This window comes from Neodiprion lecontei, chromosome 1 (assembly GCF_021901455.1).
Source record: "Neodiprion lecontei isolate iyNeoLeco1 chromosome 1, iyNeoLeco1.1, whole genome shotgun sequence".
Lineage (NCBI taxonomy): Eukaryota > Metazoa > Arthropoda > Insecta > Hymenoptera > Diprionidae > Neodiprion > Neodiprion lecontei.
In genome coordinates this window covers 37333779-37350650 of record NC_060260.1, presented here as the reverse complement: position 1 = coordinate 37350650, position 16872 = coordinate 37333779, and the positions used below count along the sequence as shown (strand labels likewise).

Sequence of the window (16872 nt, the reverse complement as noted above, 5' to 3'; positions counted from 1 at the left end):
AAGGATTGTTAGTGTATAACATGCGGTAAAAATTCTGAAAAACCTATGTACGATATAATATTGAATAATAAGCAAGCAGAAATTAGCAATTAAATTTACCTGTCAAGATAGAAAAAAATTTAGTCAGATACACAAAACAACGCCAATATAGGCTGTTATCACACAACGAATAGCTCAGAACATGTAACACATAATTATACAGAGTTGGTCTTGTTTTTAATGTTGTAAGTTTGGAGATACCGTAGACTCGGTAGAAAATGATACGTGCGTTGTATTGAGATCTAGTTTAACGGATGTAACAAAAGACGAAAAGCAACGATAATAGCTAACATACCAAAACAGGAAAATGATTTCGATATTTGGAAAGACGAACCGATTCTTCACTGGCACTCGCGTGAGCAGCTTGCTCAGCCAACGCGTTGACGACTGCGTTGATAGTTTTGGACTCGCTGCCCAAATCCTCTTCCCGATGAGCTACCAGATTTGGATTCTTGCCGATTTTGTTCAACCTGAAATAAGAGCTCGTTTAAGCGTAGGGAGTGTTGCGCGTATAATAACCGACAGGTTTGTTTAATTTATCAGAGATATGGCATACTCGCTAGTCAATAATCGTTACAAAATCGTTTTTTGAAAATAAACGCTAAGTGGTTCACTAAGTATTGTATACTATATGGATTATCGCATTCTAAGGGCTGCACACACGGAAATCCGGGTGTGCATTGGAACATTGTTCGTAAGAGACAAATGAAATTGTGCCATTACAGTAGAGTTAACGACCTGTGCGATGATCTGATTTGGCTTGTTTTGATTACACCTTGATTACTTGGTAATCTTGCAGAACACATTTACAATTGAAATGTGACGTCGCTCTGTACGTGACAGGGATTAATTGCTTTAGTGATTCTGCAACGTTATTGGATTATAAACTGATGTCACACTATTCTACAATTATACTTGAACGCGAAATATTCGAATATACCGAAAGCGAAATTTGAACTGTAAAGTTTCGCCAGAATTTTTTTTATCACGTTGCGCATCAAAATTTTGTTGTAACACATTTAGATCGATCTAAAAATTTCTTGCAAATTAAAGAAACGAAAGTGCAAAATTAATATCGTTCTACATAAGCGATTTTAAAAGAAAACTAGATGCTAAGAAATTCAAAATTTCACACAATAATATTTATGATCAACTATGCGAACAATAAACATCCTTTATTAATGGCAATTCTGATGGATCTTTGTTAACTGCAATGATATCGTGTACTGCATAACTTACTGAAAAATACGACTAATCAAGATCGAATCAAAACTAATATTCATCATCGGTACCGACAGTAAAAATGACTTATTGTTGGGATATTGTTACGCATATGTAAATACGCAGACAGAAATTTATAATTAAACTTTGGTTTTGTAAAAAATTCCAAATACAAAAACGTCAGTTCCGTTTCCAAGAATATTTTCCGTGTAATTAAGGAAGTTCATTATTCGAATGAAGGTGGTCGGGCAATGACGTGAGAGCAAATAGACGTTTCCAGGCTTCACAGTGCTCAAGCCAGGTAATTTTAGGGGAAATGAGCGAGGCTTTGTAAAAGAAAAGGAGGATATTATAGTACCAAGATTATCTCATAGCACTGACGAAATAGAACAAAATTAGATATACGCAAGTGTGTCCGTTATTTCAGTCATACAGGAATTTGTCCGGCTGCACCCCGAAAATATATTCATGTTAAAGAAAAAAACATTCTCTGTAAATGTGAAAATTTTCGCATAATATTGACATGTGCCAGGGGCGATAGAAATTTCGAATATAAAGTAGGTAAATTGAAATTTTTGATGTTTTTTAATTATTTTGTTTTTGAATAAACTAAATTGGACTGAAAAAATTAATTTAATGCTGGGGAACAATGTTAATATTTCCAACTAAATGTAGGAATAAAATAATTTGGGGTACTTGTACTTGATACTTATTCCGTATATAACGACACGCAATTAAACCGTAAGATAGATAGTTTTGTAAAATAAAAGAGTTTTAGGATTCGTGGTATTTTTTTTTTTTTTTACAGAGTATTTTACTTAAAGAAAAAAAGTAACCAGCTGGAAATTGAGTGGTTTAGCATACATTTAGGGGAAACCCTCAGTTTTGGAGCTCTTATAGAGAAAGCAAAAAATATTGGGTATTTTTAGGGAATTAGAGGTCCACTGCGCAGCCTGCGTATCGACTTTAAATTTTGTACAGCAAAAAACTACAGACACATGGCAAGGGGGGATGGGGGGGGAATAATTTTCACGAATGAGACGAATAACGAAGTGATAAAACATCTATTAGCACACCAACTCGATAAAACAAACCTAACCAAAGCTTATACCTCTCGGCGGCAACGCTCTCCATGGTCCTTCGCATCAATGGATATTGATCCAATACTGCATTGAAATGATCCACCGAGAGGCTGAAGAGATTGCAGTAAGTTTCGGCTCTCACTGACGCAACGCGTCTCGCGTTCGTCAACAGGCATATTTCCCCGAAATATGAACCATCCGAGAGGGACGTTGCGACTTCCCCATTCGCCATCACGATATCCACTATTCCTTCTTGGATAAAGTACATTTTTGAACCTATCGTACCCTCCTTGATGATTATGTCTCCTAGAACAGGGGTTACCATTGCATTAAAACATGGCCAAGACATGAACGACGCAATTTTAAAAGTTGAATTTTTCAGTGTTCAAGCTTCATTCGAAGGTGATAGTGCACACAAATTATTCTTGCCATCGTTCTGTTCGGCGTGACATAGCGCTTATTGAGTAGTTAGAACTGAGAACGATCCTACAGTTGAAATAAAATGCCAAGTGTGCTAAGCACCGCCATTTTGAATTTTTACTAGTAGTTTTATTCGTTTGTAACAAATATATCGCAAAGATTCGAGCAGCATGTGTTCGTTGTAAAGAATTTGTCTTGCTTAATTCGATGAAATATTTTTAATTTTGTATATACGTAAATTGAAAAGATAATTGTACAGAGGATGAACATCAAAAGGGAAAAAAGAAAAAAACAGAGATCAAATCTAGTTCGTTTCTTGAAAGAATCGCATAAAATCTTTATCTCAAAGCACCATCTTGATTGTGCATGCTTAGAACTTTTGAAGAATCGTTTATATCGTGAAAAAAGACACTTTTACAACTTGTGATACAACATTCCGAAAGAAAACAAATCTCACAAGCTTCAGATCGAGCAAGAATTTTAGTCTTGCATCGTTAGTAGGTCACGTTTTTACTCAATTCTTATCTATTTTCGTTCGAGCTGCCTATTTTAAGGTCCATCCTCCCTAGAGTTGCACGTTTCCCACAACCATTACTGCCCAACCAATTGAGGTTGAATAATTTCACCGTTCCGGTTTTCTCACCTGGCTGGAAGACTTCGTATCTCAGTTTTGTAACGACGTCCGAAACGAAATTCGAATCGGCATTCGCAAAGAAAGGCACAGAGGCCACGAGTGATCTGCAGTTGTAGTTTATTACGTCCTGTGAAAACATACGAGCGTCGTCGATTATTGTTCAGGAAAAATGATATCAAGTGTTACAAATGTAGCTGTGAGAAATCAGTGTAATTATTATCCAGTTAATGAAGGATCGACATACTTCTCTTAATTTCTCCGACAACTCGCCAAGGATCAACTCTTCGTCGAAGAACTTGCCCTGGTATCGGTGCTCGAAGTACTCGGTTATCCGTTGCCTCATTTCTCGGGGCAGCTTTCTATACGCCATGTACTCCTCCACTTGCTTCACCTACCCCGAGAACAAGTTATCCCCGATCAAAAAATTAGTTCACTCCACAAAATTATCCGTATAAATTGAATCAAGTAATTGAGCGTTTTACGAGTTGTTTTTGTTTTACTTTATAACGATTCAATGTAGAACACCGTAATCGTAAACTATACGCGTAATGTATACCCAAGCAAAATACACAACGTTACAGATGGCAAAAACTGCAATTGGCAAAAAACATTTTGATACTCGTTCCTGCAGCGCCTACTGCGCCAAGTTTCCGATTAATATATGTCACGACGTTTATGTCCGTATTTAAAAAGATCTTCGTGAAGTGAACCAGAGTGTCTCCGTCATCTTTGAATTGTTCAGAATTGAAAGAGACACATCTGCGGACTTATGAAACCCGAGAAAGGTGATAGCAAGAAGTTGTTGACAATTTCTCTTCAATTCAACAGAGAAAAAGAGACGACTAACGAGGTTTAATCAGGCAAAAAAAATTATTCATCAACAAATCAACATTCGCGTAACGTATTTATATGGATCTACGTATGCGTTTTAAACGACCAGAGTTCATAATAGTTTCTTAGCGTGCAACGGAGACTTTCAATTTAGCAAATTCGTGCTATCTCATGATATTTACAAGTATTATTCATTTGTATTATTTACATCATCCATAATCATGTATCGTGGTATGCCTAATACTGCAGGTACGTTGCAAACTAGACGGAAAAAGTTTGCTAATCAAAATGCAATGGGTACATTATAACGCATGTAATGAAAGACGTTCACTTCAATTTTCAAGATCTCATTGCGGTATAAAAAAACGAGGAAATCAAAGGTTTCTTGGATTGGATGACTTGCATGAGCTTGTTACGCGTGAACGCTTCATCCAGGCAATGGTGAATTTTCTACGTGAAAACTTACCTTTTCGCGATATTGTCTTCGCGACGAATCGAGGGATTGAATCAAATTTGTTGCATGACCAAGAAACAGGGCGTAACACGTCGCCCCGCTTATCATACTGAGCATTGTAAGCCACATGTCCGTAAGTGACTGAGGTGGAAACCTTCCGTATCCTATGCACAACATGTGCGACATGGCCTTGAATAACGCCCATGAATATTGTTCTAACCAAAACGAGTCCTGAAAAATAGAAATGTCGATACGTTCAATTCGAACAAAGAGCAATAAAATATTAATAACAACAACAACAGAATTCAAATCATTAGAAATTGCTCAGCAATTCGGTCACCTTTTAAGAGCAATTCACCTACCGCGATTGTAACGAAAAGTGAGACCACAAATGTTCGTATAATTAAAAGTGTAAGAAAACGTTTCTCTGTTTTCTCTACCCCGACATGAATTTATGCGACGTCGCGTGCAAGTCGCGACTGTGTCGTTGTGCGATTCGTAAGAATAACTAAAAGTGTGGTACTTGCAAGATTAATTATACGGTAAAATACAGTAAAAAGAAGACGCGGCAATAAGAACCGTCTAGGAGCCGAGAAACCCGATACCAACAGCAGGGTAAAACTTGTCTAAAATTTTTTTCTAAACTCCCACGCGGACTTGACGTGGCTGTTCATCAACGCAGTCCTGCCGGTGCATACCTACTTTAACAAGCCTAACACCGTGTGCGTGCAAACTTACACACAGAGATGTCTGTAAGAAGTCTGAGAAGATGAGACGCAGATGTCTCGCAGTCTCGTCACCGCCGGTTTTCGAGGATAGACATCGGCGTATGATTAATGAATGCCAACGGCGATATTCAAACTACACGGATATACGAGCACTCGCTACTGTGCACACATTCGTGACGAAATCCTTCAGGAACCACGAGCGATTCGTCTCTCTCTTGCTTGCTCTAGCTTGCCATCGCGCAAACTTCAAGGCTGATTAAATATTTTAGGCGAATTAGATTGCCTCGCGGCTCGGGCCGCTTCTGCATCGAAGCGGTAACCGAGGGTTCCGATTTTCACATAACCAACGGTAGGTACCGTAAATTACACCCACTCTATTAATATTTATCAGATATCCGTTAGGGTTCACGGTAGCTGTGCGAATAAAATCCCATTTTATAATAATTCACGTCGAACGGAAAGAAAGTGACGTTTTTCCGAATGATTTGATAATGAAACATCTAGTTACCTGCAATTCGTTAATGGCGACCCAAGAGTTGCTCGGAAAGCCTTGCAGCATGGGAACTAGAAATTGTAGACATCCGCTCCAGTGACCGATGAGCAGCATCATGCAGATGAGATTGAATATTCTCATAAACACCGAGGCCATATTCAGGAACTGTCAACAACAGGGAAATGCCTTAGTAATTAACCAATTATTTCCATTCTACCTAAGGTATTTTAGGCATAGTATAGGTGTATAACGTCGAGTTTTTCTCACCAGTCATCATAGTAAAATCGTCATGTGTACATGTACACATACATACACACGTATATTTGAATTTCGAAGCCACCTTATACATGTATATGTATGTATATGTAGATATATGTATTATCGTCGAAACACAAATGGCCGCTGTCAAAATTTGATCTCTAATTTCATTCGAACCAGTTTAGCAGATAAATTTTTATCGTAGACTAAATGTACGATTTATGTAAATATTGAGAATGAGTAAGAAATTAAATCAAACGATCGACGAAGAATGGATCAAATTTTCACCGCTTTTGTAAACTGTACACTGTCATTGATGTTGGAGAATAGAAGAGAGAAAAAAAAAAAAACCGAATTATGGACGTAAAACTGAAAGTGCATGCAGTACATGTAAAATGATAACAAAATACACAATTATTGTGACAAAAAAAAAAAATATTTCCTCGTCTCAAGACCTCGTACACTGAAATACGGCTATATAACGTGTGTGTAATAAGTTGTGAACATACGTATGATAGGTACGTATAGTATATATGCATGATGCACGGTAAACGACCCGAACAATGATAGACCTAACAGACACAATTTACGTATGCGTGGGAAAAGAAAAGAAGTAAAGAAAGAAGATGAAAACGATCGGTCAAATGTATAAGGTTTAATAATTCTATATAGAATACATTAAAACCACAAAAACGTAAAACGATCAAAACACACATAATGTACTTATATGGTAAATTAGAAGTAAATTCAAAAAGTTGACAAAAAATAGTCAAAACAATCAAGACACACACATGTACTTATACGGTAAATTAAAAATAAATAAACGATTATAAACGTATGTTAAAAAGTGTCTTTGCCACAGATACAAAGGCCGTCCGACCGTGACCTCGACCTCGACCTCGACCTCGACCTCGACCCGGACGGTATCAACGATTATATAGCGTTGCAAGTGGCGTGAAACGTGTTTACGGGGTATCGATGACGACGGATGCATCGTTAAGGTGCATGTATTACCTGTCTGCAGGGATGCGAATAGCAGGTCAAAGGTTGAAAGCAAAATAGGTATACTCGTACGTATACGATTTACGCTAGCAATTAGAGTGGGTCAGGTCTGAATACGCCCCTTGTATCTGGTTAGTCGACGCTATGCGTAAAACAACTACGGGTAAAACGGTAATAACAGTGATAATAATAACAACGACCACGACGGTAATGACGATGACGATGATATTAACAAATTTTACTAGGAAGGCATCAAATGGAATTACACGAAATGATCACGTCGTAATTCCACCTCGACAGGTTGTGTGATATTTAATGCGAACGTGCCTGAGAGTGACTTCCCTCCCTTTAGGTGCTGAGAGGGGGGTGGTGGCACCTCGCGGGCAACTTCAAGCGACAAAACATAACAGCTGTGGTTGTTGTTGCTGTTTATTGTTGATGGTGTTGGTTTTTTTCTTTTCTTTTTATTTTTTTTTTATTTCTCTCTAGGTACGTTTTGTTTTTCATTTTTTTATTTATTTATTTGTTCTATTTTTTATTTTTTTTTTGCTCCCTCAGTTACCCAATATTCACCATGTAAAAAATTCTGAAACAGTCACGCCTCCTCACGCCATGACACCTGAGGGTTACCTTCTCCGAGCTAATGAGAGACTGGAGTTAATTACTTCGGTGTCACCGCGTGTCTCGGGAGGGTTTCGTTTTCTTTCTCGCTATGAAATGAACTTGGCTTTGATCCAATTGCAGTCAATGCCGGGATTTTGAAAATTTGCGTAATGTCAGTGATTTTTCACAGGTTAATGTTAAGTAACTGGGTGTAATTGTATACGTCGGAGATTTTTGTACCGAGAACTAGAGAGACAGAGAGACGGAGTTACCATAGAATCGTATACGGACATTATTTTATCGTGCAGTCGTCAATTATTACTCGTTTCTAACGGAAAGACATTTACGTGAGTATGTATAGAGATGAATACACATTATATATATATATATATGTGTATATGTGAAGTAGGGTATCCAACTGCTAAACATTAATCTATACGTGTAACATGGTAGATAATTGATCACACATTTACCTAATACGTGTGATTCTGTGTATATATGTATAACGCCGTACTTGTTTTAATTGGATCGTAACTACACTAATTGAACGAGATGGTATTGCTATGGTAATTCACACTTATAGAGTACATGTATACGTTACCTCGTCTAATGAAAAGGGGGGAAAAACCGAACAAAAGGACACAGAGACGAGTACTATATAATCGTAACATTTATAAATGTTACACGTGGTTATGTGCTACAAATGGTATACCAAAAACTAACGATCAAATGAACAAATAAGATCCTCAGTGATGCTTGGGTGTATGTTGAGAAACGTTATACGTATATTATAAGCGTGTGAATGTATATGTGTATATGCGTATACATACATATACATACACACTTTCTGAAACCAACGACAAAAACGACGAATACAAGCAAAAAGCCAAGCGATAAAGCAATAAAGCACACAACAAACAGCCAATGAAGGCAATAAGCTTGATATAGCGAGAGGACTAATCACAGAGCGGCAACAGGGAAAGCAGCTTTACACTTTATATCCAATTCTGTATAAAATTTATTTGTTACTTTTTTCTTTTTTTTTTTTTTTTTTTGTTCACCAGTTTTAATGCGAGCGATGTGTGATAGGCGAGCTTACGGTGGAGAAGGGACGCCCACGCGCATGCGCGATTAAAAAGGCACGTCCACCGCCTAGCGTTCATAATTTATCCCATTATTGACGGACGATTCTGATTATCTCACTCGGTTAGAATGTCGGTAAAAAATACAGTCCAGTTTCGACGAATGGTTGAAATGTTACGACGCGTCAAAGTCTCGAGGTGTGCGGTATAAATGAAGGAAGAACGGTAAACCATACGGAAAGTGATTTGGATGAAGTAAAATTTCGCGAATTCGCTAGGCGGCGTCGATTGTGATGAGAGCATGACCTATAGCTGCAGGAATGCGACGGAGAAAAGCGAACGTTTTTTAAATATAAACCAACGAGCCAATCAGTGGGCGGCTCTCTCCTGCACTACCCTGGGAGGAGTTTTCCGTCTCGTCGTAAGCCTGTGGTTTCAAAACAGATGAAGATCTTTTATTGAAATTTGAAGAAATCGCGACTGTGATTGTTTCTTCTCATCGGCGGCGTGTAATTGTTGGGAGAATAAAGTCAATCGTTAGCATAGTTACACGAACGTGAATTCGTTAGATCTTCGAAAGTTATTCATCAATTTTGAAAGCTCGAGGTGTGACGCGAGAGAGGTCGAACCAGGGATTGAACGGGCCGAGAGCTTGCCCAATCGTTAAGGCAGGTTACCTTAAAAATAAGGTTGCTTTTGCTGAAACCGGACTTCTTTTTATTCATATTGTCAGAGCTTAGGCGCCCCCTCCGCTCAGTGCGTTTTTTTTGTAGGTTCTGCAATATCTAGAAACAAAAGAAAGCCGGAACGTAGCACGACATAGTAGGAAGACAGGTCACAGAAGGTCACAGAAATATAGGAGAAGAACAGAGCACGGCTGCTGCATTATGTATATAATGTAATTGGTTACGTTAGATAAATTTGTTAGTCCTCGAAATAGCGTAAGAGTTCAACAATTAGATATAATATAAGTTGAGATACGCATTGCAGTTTAGTAACTCGCTGTGTAAGTGACCATTACGCATATATGGATAGTTTGTAAGTTACGTTGTATCATTAATATATGCATGGCGTTACGCAAGGTACAAAAAACAGTCCGGTGCAACATCAACGATTTACGGTATAATAATACAATGTCGTATGCACAGCTTGATTGTGAAGAAGTCAATGAAAGCTCCTGCTTTTGCCATCGCCCATCGCCACGCATTCGACCCAAAAATTTATGCCGTTCAAAGCTTTCAAAAATCCCTAGTAAGTATATTTAAACACGTTAACGATATATGCATGTAGGTACATACGTCACGTGGGTAATAATCCACCGACCTGAACACCTTGGTAAACAAAAGTATGTTTGCTCGACTTGATTTTAGACGGACAAATTAGATAGAACGAGTAAAAATATCTATGTATATTTCTCGAACGACTCGTAGACAAATATTATCGTGCAACTTATCGTTAACTCACATTTCGAGATGTTCAAAATTCTATTTGTCAACATACTGCAACATGTTTGAATCTTTTCATTTTCAAGGCCAATATAAATTTTAATTCGTTACCAAAAAACAATATATGAAAAGACGGGGGAAAAAAAAAAATTGGCAAATTTTGACACTGTGTTCTTGTAAAACGGATTTATCGTTTGATATTGATTCACATTTCTGGACTTGATTTTTTATTAAATGAAATTTTCCCACACGTTGACGAAATGAAAAAAATTGTACGATATTGAACGAAAAAAAAAAGAAAAAAATCGTGCCATCGTTAAACCTGCAATTCGTACAAGTTGACCATCATGAGAGGCAAGCCATTCTTACAAAGCTTATGTTAATCCGTACGGACTTGATGCTTGAATATAGGCACATTGTTATAACAATTATATTTCTATTGCCTCGACAGCCCAAGCGCCAAAGCTATAAGCGCAAGCGCTTTTTCCGTGATTAATAGGCGACTCGCTTCAATACAGTTTCCAAAAATTGGAAAGGAATTCACCTGCGTGTGTTGCGTGTGTATGTGTATGTGTTCTCCATTTACTTTTCGTAAACATGAATAAATGAAACGAGAGAGAGAGAGAGAGAGAGAGAGAGAGAGAAACAGGGTTCAGTAAATTACGTATGATATAACATACTGTGATATTATTTTCGTATGTATTCTTACTATGAACACAACGATAATAATCGCTCCGCAAATCTTTGTGCTGGTTCAAAATTGAAAAATAAAAGTGAAAAAGACGAGTAGGTACCTTCCAGACATTCGCGTACGTTGTAAATTGTTATCAGATCCTTTTCGCAGTATATAAAAAAAAAAAAAAAAAAACGCGGCCCGTGTTGAAAGATAAATACATTCATGTTGAGGGATCGTTAAAGTAGTGATTGGTCGTATAATGAATGTGCGTGTGTATGAGGCATTCGGTTTGCGTTTGCCACCGAAAATTACAGACAAAACTCTGATATATTATTTTATCACGGCGCGTGTAAAGGAGAAGAAAATTTAATAGAATAATAATAAAAAAAAAAAAAAAGAAGAAGAAAATTGTTGAGATTAACGATTGTTGAAGCGGTGTTCAAAATCCGCATGTAAGTGTATATATGCGTTATTATTTTGTGTGTTAATTAAACAGATCGAGCATTTGAAAGTGGTTGAAATGCTCAATGAAAGACTGGAAAGAGAGTAGAAGGAAAAGATAGAAACGACGAGGATTCACATGTAGAAGAAGTAAAACAGTGTAACATCTGCCCGCCAATTATTAACCGGCTTACCGACCAAATATTATAAACTGTTATTACACACGGTTCACGCAACATTAATTAGTAAGGATTAATATATAGACAATGATACTGTAAATAATTATCAAGGGTATCGTGTAATGATGATGCTATAATTTTTTCATTCACTTGTTGCACTTACTTTTCGCCGATTGAGTTCATTGAAAACACAGTCATGCAGGCCTTCAACCACTTTGAAACAAATTCGTTTCCTAAATTTTCAATTAAACAGTTAGTAGATAGCAGTAGTATAATAAATACAAGCAATTATTGTTAGTAAACGTTTTCATCGTAAAATTGCTCGTAAAGTTTCAGTCGTTGGTCAACTTGCACATAAAATTTGACCGAGCTGTTAGAAATGATTATGTCTCTGTCCGAAAGTACATATAAATATATCGCACATATGTACGTATGTGTTAAAATAGTGTAGCACATGTTTAGTGTGTATAAGACACGATAATTGACGTTGAGTATAATTAGTCAATTCGAGTCTGCTTTACAGACTTTCCGTCACTATTATTTTTCAGAAATAAATCAGAAGAAGAGAACCACACCGTATTGTTTTTTTCTTTTTCGTTTGCGGTTTTTTTTTCTTTTTTTTTTTTTTTTTTGTCAGGAAATACCACCTCAATTTAGACGATGAGCTCACGATCGACTTTGGATTCAAAGTAAAGCGTGAATCGATCGTGAGCCGGTGAAAATAGGATATACAATACACAGACGGATAGACATAAACCAGCCTTAAGCGCGTTAACAAGATGCGATAGAGAATCAGACAGTATGAAAGCACTTGAGGCAGGTCACACATCGATTGTATATATATATATATATATATGTCAGATATTGAAGTAGAATTCATAGCAAGGATTTCCGACTATACTATGTAATATTAATACGATGAAAACCTATCGAATATAAAATGTTATCATGTATAATACACATATCAAATCATTGTCATTGGCATATAATTGTATGCAATATGTAGTATAAAAATATAATCTGACACCGAAATTGCACATGCAATTATATAAATATTAATGTAAATTATGTATAAGGTATCACGTAGGCCGTAGCGAACTCTTCAAGATCCTTCCTAAACAACTTTCAAATGCACAACCAGTCACATGTCAAATTATTTTAAACGCTATATAAATGTATCGTAATACAAATTTCTAAACCACTAATTATCTCGAACTTCTATACAATGTGTACATATATATATATGTAATTGTAAAAACCTTCCAATAACTTCAACGACTATTCTAGGATTGAAAACAAAATGTGGAAAAAAATTAATAGAATATAAATAAAAACCGAAACGTATTTAAACGATAAACTAGACCGACGAATAGGCTCAACCGGTAATAAAAATTAAACTCGTAATCGGGTTTCGTAGCACGTGCATTACGGCTTGTACTTTTTTCACTTGTGTTATCTAGTTCAACGAATCGGCCAACAAGTATTTATACCCGAAGGAAACGAAAGAAACGAATAAAAATGCATATTCGTTAGTGATGGAAAAAATTTAAAAAAATTAAAGCAATACTTTCATCATCCGTAATTGTCTGGCAATGGGTTGTTACAATCCGGCAGGATATTCGAAACGAAGTAGAAATTTGAGATTGATTTGAATTCGTCTTTTGTCATCTTGAACAACTTGCACGCTGAAGCCTGACAATTATTTATAACACATAAACCTGTCTACATTCACAAGACTGTCCTAAATTGTACGGTAATTATTTTGTCGCACCTTTCATCGAACACGCCATTTCGACAAGCCGATAAACATTCTCTTGCAGAGGAACCAGTTTCGTGAATGAGAACAAATTTGCTCGACGTGTTACGCATTCAAATTATAACACTGGTTTCGGTATTGCCAAGGCATTTATCGTCGCGGCGTCGTTTCTATTTGATTTTCATTTCATGCCTCGCAACGGGAGTCGCGATGGGCTGCTTCAAGGTATTTGACCTTTTCACATATTCACGGTATCGGAAAGACAAATATTTATCAGAACGTGGTCTTGGATACCATCTTGTCCAGATTCGATCAATCGTGGCTGCGGCGAATACGTAACATGTCACGCCAATTTTTATTATAATGCATAAAAAGAGAATTAGAAAACTGGAACTATTCCTTGTGCCTGATCCGCCTTGGGTATGAAAATCATTAAAATCGATTAAAAATACCACATTTCAAGCACTTTGAATGTTCTGGCTATAAAACACTTTTCTCGTACGTTATTTTTTTTTTTACGTTAATTCGTGTTCCCTACATAACTGGCGGAAATAAAAATATTGCTGGTGATTTTTTCAAAACGAATTCTTCTCTTTCTCTAAATTACGATTTAGACGGTATTGTGAATGAGAGTAAAGAATTAATAATCTGGTTTATTATTGCTTTACTCTTACTTCCGGATACAGATTTTCTTACCGGCGACGCTCATCGAGATGATCTGTGGTAATTAATGTTGTAATTATAACTGTAAACAATCGATCGCGATGGTGGTTTAATGGAAGAGACTGTGTTAGAGTCATAAACAAAAGTTGTGTCTGGTCTTTGGCCATGTCGACAAAGCGTGCAGATCGATATCACGAAAGATATATAAAAAAAAAAAAAAAATGAACTAGGTTTCGGACAGGTTTGCAAATTTGCAAATCTTCAAAGCCAGACGCGGTGTCCGAAAGATTTTCTACAACGCAGTTTCGTTTATACCGCGAAAGGATTTTGAAAAATTTAGAGTTTGCCAGAGACGTCGCGTCTACGCCAAGATTTTTACCCATGCGCGAACAAATTGGATCAATCAAGTCTCGAATTCGAGGTCTTTGGTCTAGAATTCTCTTTGAAATACTCGTCGCGTAATTCGAAGCGTTAGCGATGTTGCTATAAAGACTCCCTTGCTGCAGCTGTCAATCTCCTTCTTTATTCACACGAAGTTATCACTCCTCCACTTCTAAATTCCATCTAACAAGATATTCGCCGTCGTTGCTTTTAGCCCAGGCGGTGTTTCACCTCCGGACGATTAAAGATGAAAGGATCAACTCAAACTTTAGCACTCGGTGATCTCATTCCTCGCCTTGATCACCGATGATTTTAATCTCCGACGTCTTGCGGGTTAGTTACCGAATTTCGCACGGTTGTATTTCAAGGATTGATAAACAGCGAAATTGTTTTATCGAAATGCGTTTTTTGCCACGTTCGAGATTCAAGATATGCGTCCACGATCGGAACATCGTAAACAAACCGAAACGTGAAATTTGTTTCTCAACAATTTGCTGCTAAATTAATTTTACGTCTGATTTCACTCCTGAAAGTACCAATGAGGGTGAAGGAAGATAAAAAAAAAAGAAAAAAAGAAAAAAGAAAGTAATTTCAGTCGAGCCGGAAACATCGGATATTACGAAAGATAGAGCAGAAGGATTTTTCAGACCTGTTTAGACGAAGAAGATTGACTGAATTTTCGATACCCGACGTAGCTAATTTTCCATTCACTCTATGAATGCACACATATCGACAGCTGTTACAGCCGATCGGAATATAAATGAGCATATATTCAGGATCGAGCATATTAGGTGGAGAGTTGTGGAAACTAGTTATTCACCGGCACGTCACGCCTGGCAATGTAAGTGTCATTATATGTAATCAACGAATGACAGCGAATCGAGTAATGACAACAACGATTGATTGACGTTCATATTCTGACAATATCGAATAGGCGAGTGAAGAACGGCTCGTATCCAAGTTTAAAGAAAAGAAAAATAAAATTAAAGAAGAACCGTAACGAGTAATTTCTTGGCTCATTAGCAGCTATCGAATTAATCCACACATGTGGATACGGATGTGTGTCAAATTAAACGAGCGAGTTTTGTTGATGACGATTTCGCCCGGTGACAGCCTCCCGTTAAATGCCAAGTCATTTTTTATTCTACCGGAAATACGTTTGGCCTAGATAATCCCCGACGTTTATGTAAGAATCGAGGATAACTGACGGACCGATGGAAAAAAATTAATATTTACACGGGTAATGTCTGTATAAATCTTGCGTATACAAGGTTAAATTTAAACGTAGATTGAGAATAGAATGAATCCCCGGTTACTTCGGTTATCGATGTTAATGTTAACACATGTTGGACAATATCATGAGGCTTGTAAATTTGTAACCGAGAAATCGAGCTTTCGGTATAATTTTTTCAATCATATTTTTAGCGAAGTGAAACTTTAAACAGAATGTTGATTCAAACGGATACTTGGTCGTATAATATTTGTTGATTTTTGTATCGCTTAGTATAACGCATCAAACACTATCGTAGAATACTTATTTCTTATATAATTCGTCGACAGTTGACGTCAAGTGAATCGTAGATCGGTTTGGAGCGTGACTGGACATCGATATTCGTGAAGACATTCGATTATCGGTCGAATTTCCGTACATATTATATTCTATGCGTTACATAATATACCTAAGCATAATAAAATCGTCGTGCTTTCTTATAAACTATATGTAACATACGTATGTAATCATGACGGATTAGCAGCGTTAGGAAATCAAAATTTTTAGCGAGACAAAAAATTATCCTGAAAAAATAACACGTGTAATTAAGCAACAGTAACAAAATAGAAATAATCCAAAAACTCGGTACGAAGGAGCTGGGCAAAAATTCGTTCAAAATATGGAATTAGGGTAAAAAAGGTCGGTTTAAGGCAAATTCGACGAACGATCAAGTGTGAACGATCAATAATACAACTCAGGTACCTAACGAAAAGTGTAAATTATAAAAATAAACGGGTAGCAAATCAGGCAGCTAAACAACAACGAGTATAGTAACAGCAAGCAAAGACAGAACTAAAAAAACAGGGACACACTGACACGGTCACATTGCCAAATTCCGGGCAGGGATTACACCTATGACACTTACAGGCAGCCCTACTCTTGCCAGACCAACCAACACTTGCAAATCATCCTTCGCGTCCAAATTCTTTCTCAATTTAATATCGCGTGCTTGGGGTTTTTTTTTTTTTTTTTTTTTTTTTTTCTCTCTCTCTCTTTATCCCCGAAGAAAATTATTTTAGGACGAATAAAAGGATCGAAGGAAAAACACGCACGGACGGAGAGAGCGATAATAATTATGATTAAGAAACCGTGAGACGTCACATTTCGAATTGCGATTTATTGAGACGAAATAACGACTTTTTGGACGTGAAAGATTTTGCAATAACTATATTAATCGAACACTCGTTAAGACTCCTAGTTTAGATGAAGATTCC

The 16872-nt window shown here is 37.0% G+C and overlaps 1 protein-coding gene across 14 annotated transcripts in view; it reads right to left on the bottom strand.

The window, feature by feature from the left end:
- The window catches only part of LOC107225713 (potassium/sodium hyperpolarization-activated cyclic nucleotide-gated channel 2), a 167109-nt gene that overhangs the window by 10486 nt on the left and 139751 nt on the right, over positions 1-16872 (bottom strand). For 3 of the 14 annotated variants that reach the window (XM_046741971.1, XM_046741981.1, XM_046741962.1), the window contains 7 exons: positions 9525-9632; positions 5918-6067; positions 4694-4912; positions 3641-3787; positions 3406-3523; positions 2360-2648; positions 335-509 (listed from right to left, as the gene is read on the bottom strand). In XM_046741971.1, the coding sequence (XP_046597927.1) occupies positions 335-509; positions 2360-2648; positions 3406-3523; positions 3641-3787; positions 4694-4912; positions 5918-6067; positions 9525-9632 (1206 nt within the window). The remainder of the gene's footprint in view (positions 1-334; positions 510-2359; positions 2649-3405; positions 3524-3640; positions 3788-4693; positions 4913-5917; positions 6068-9524; positions 9633-16872) is intronic. The other 11 variants (XM_046741966.1, XM_046741989.1, XM_046741996.1 and 8 more) reach the window with 6 other exon arrangements.